This window comes from Hyalella azteca, unplaced genomic scaffold, assembly GCF_000764305.2.
Source record: "Hyalella azteca isolate HAZT.00-mixed unplaced genomic scaffold, Hazt_2.0.2 contig468, whole genome shotgun sequence".
Classification (NCBI taxonomy): Eukaryota; Metazoa; Arthropoda; class Malacostraca; order Amphipoda; family Hyalellidae; genus Hyalella; species Hyalella azteca.
The window spans coordinates 18,471-21,039 of record NW_025930816.1 but is presented as its reverse complement, the minus strand read 5'-3'; the positions used below and the strand labels follow the sequence as shown (position 1 = coordinate 21,039).

The 2,569-nt window shown below is 40.8% G+C and overlaps 1 protein-coding gene across 1 annotated transcript in view; it reads right to left on the bottom strand.

The window, feature by feature from the left end:
- The window catches only part of LOC108676535, an 18,645-nt gene that overhangs the window by 6,915 nt on the left and 9,161 nt on the right, over nucleotides 1-2,569 (bottom strand). The window contains exon 4 of the mRNA XM_018164622.2: nucleotides 587-703. Within this exon, the coding sequence (XP_018020111.2) occupies nucleotides 587-703 (117 nt within the window). The remainder of the gene's footprint in view (nucleotides 1-586; nucleotides 704-2,569) is intronic.

Below are 2,569 nucleotides of genomic sequence, written 5' to 3'. Positions count from 1 at the left end.
CATTAATTACGTTCATTAATTACGTTCATTAATTACGTTCATTAATTACGTTCATTAATTATGGTCATTAATTACGTTCATTAATTACGTTCATTAATTACGTTCATTAATTGCGTTCATTAATTACGTTCATTAATTACGTTCATTAATTACGTTCATTAATTACCTTAATAAATCGTTTTCATTAATCAAAGAATATTCTGACGCTATAAGCATTATTCAATTTTCAAAAAGAAACACTGCTAACCATTAAAATATAATATGAAATAGCCAAGTCAAAAACACAAAAAAATTTATTTGGAAGAACCTTACAATACGTAACTGGAATTAAAAAGTTATTGATAAATGAACTTAAATTCGTGGATTTGGGGAAATTTACAAGTGAGGAGAGTGAGGGGAGTGAGGGTGGGGTGAGGGTAGAAGGTAGAGTGCGTAGAGCGGAAGAAAAAATTTTATTGCCTGCCTGATATACTACAGCAATGGTAAGAAAATGAAATAAGAAACATTCTAAGTTAATTTTACAAGAATCGACACAAGAATCAGGTAAGATAATAAGAGTAGAGGGGGCGGGGTGAGGGGAGTTCACCTGACGAGGGGGCGGCACAGGAGCACGAGGGCAGCCCCCCCTGGGCGCAGGTGCTGGCGAGGGTGCGGAGCAGCGCGAGGGAAGTGAGGGCGTGCAGGAACGCTGTCTCCGCCACCGCTGAGGGCAAGAGTGAGGGCATCAGGGGGGTGGGGGGTTTACTTCACTACACCACCACATTGATGACAATATTTTCACTACACCGCCACCTTGATGACAATATCTTCACTACACCGCCACCTTGATGACAATATCTTCACTACACCACCACCTTGATGACAATATCTTCACTACACCACCACCTTGATGACAATATCTTCACTAAAATACCACCTTGATGATAATATAATCAATATCGTAGCAATAATACTAATATGATCTTCACTGAGGTGAAATCACGAATATTGTCTCGGTCAACGAACAAGTAAACAATTGAGCTTGAATCAAATCCCAATAAAAATTAATTACTTTTAAACAATTTTGCATCCCAATTTCGTCATCAATCAACGTTTGGCCGTGCACCACGTCATGCAACCTAAATAAACAGTCATGTACCGGTATCTCGGTACGCGCTACAATGGCCCCTGTATATCGCTGCACCAGCTAGGCTTGCTGTACACAAGCACACAAACTTCCACACACCCATATTGTATATTGTGTCGTGTATTAATAAGTTGATCACAATAACAATATTGTCGACGCTAACAATGGCGGCAGCTCCAGCCGCGCTGCCGTGTTTACATCACATGTGGTGCATGATTATCCTGCATGCTAGCCTGCATGTTGTCAACATGCGTGCTACATGATTCATCTTGCTCTTCAACATGCGTGCTACATGATTCATCTTGCTCTTCAACATGCGCGCTACATGATTCATCTTGCCCTTCAACATGCGCGCTATAAGAAACTATATATGTTATATGAAGAAACTTCTATATAAGAAACTATAGTTGGAGTTTGTTAAAGAAGTTGAAAGATGAATATAAAATTAAAACGGTATTATCGGTCTAGCTTAGGAATTATGAGAATTCTAAAATCAATTAATTTTAGTGGGAGAAAAATGAGAAATTATTTGGGGACTCTTATTTAATTTTTTGTATGGTTGAGATTCAGGTTCACTTCAGCTGTCAAAAGGGCTGAAGGTTTGTGAAAGAAAAAGGGTAAGGTTGGAAGGTCGAAAAGTCAAATAATAACATATGACTTTCTTAATAATGATAACATTTTGACATTTTGAGGCTGGAGGGAAAAACGATTGAGGCATTCGAAGTTCATATTTTAATGAGATACTCAGCTTTTATTTTATAAGCGGGAGCTGTTATAGAAAATATTCGAACTGAGGTAACTCTGATTACGCATTCAACAAATGAAGTTACTTAAACAACTAAACAATTCAACAAGCTTATGATAACAGGGCACGTATACAAATAGAAAAATTTCACCGTCCCAAACTGTGAACAATGCAATCGAAAAAGCTGAAGCTTCTGGCAGGAAAGCAACATTATATAAAAGCCAAATGTAAACAAAGTAGGAGCGCAAAAAACAACACTATATAAACGTCGTATGTAAACAAAGCAGGATCGCAAGCAGATGCCGGCGCTGCTAACTGGAAGATTGCGGTCATAAAATGCGTTAAGTCTGCGTAAAATCTTCGTTAAAAGACGTTACTAGAGCCGCATGTTGAGGCTATAAGTAAACAGGGTGTTAGCACTCTATACACTGCCTGTTTAGAGCCCTCTCTACACAGTCCACTCAGCGTGGTGGCGGCCCTCTCTACACAGCCCACTCAGCGTGTTGGCGGCCCTCTCTACACACGCCAACTCAGCGTGTTGGCGGCCCTCTCTGCACACGCCCACTCAGCGTGTTGACGGCCCTCTCTACACAGCCCACTCAGCGTGTTGACGGCCCTCTCTACACACGCCCACTCAGCGTGTTGACGGCCCTCTCTACACACGCCCACTCAGCGTGTTGACGGCCCTCTCTACACAC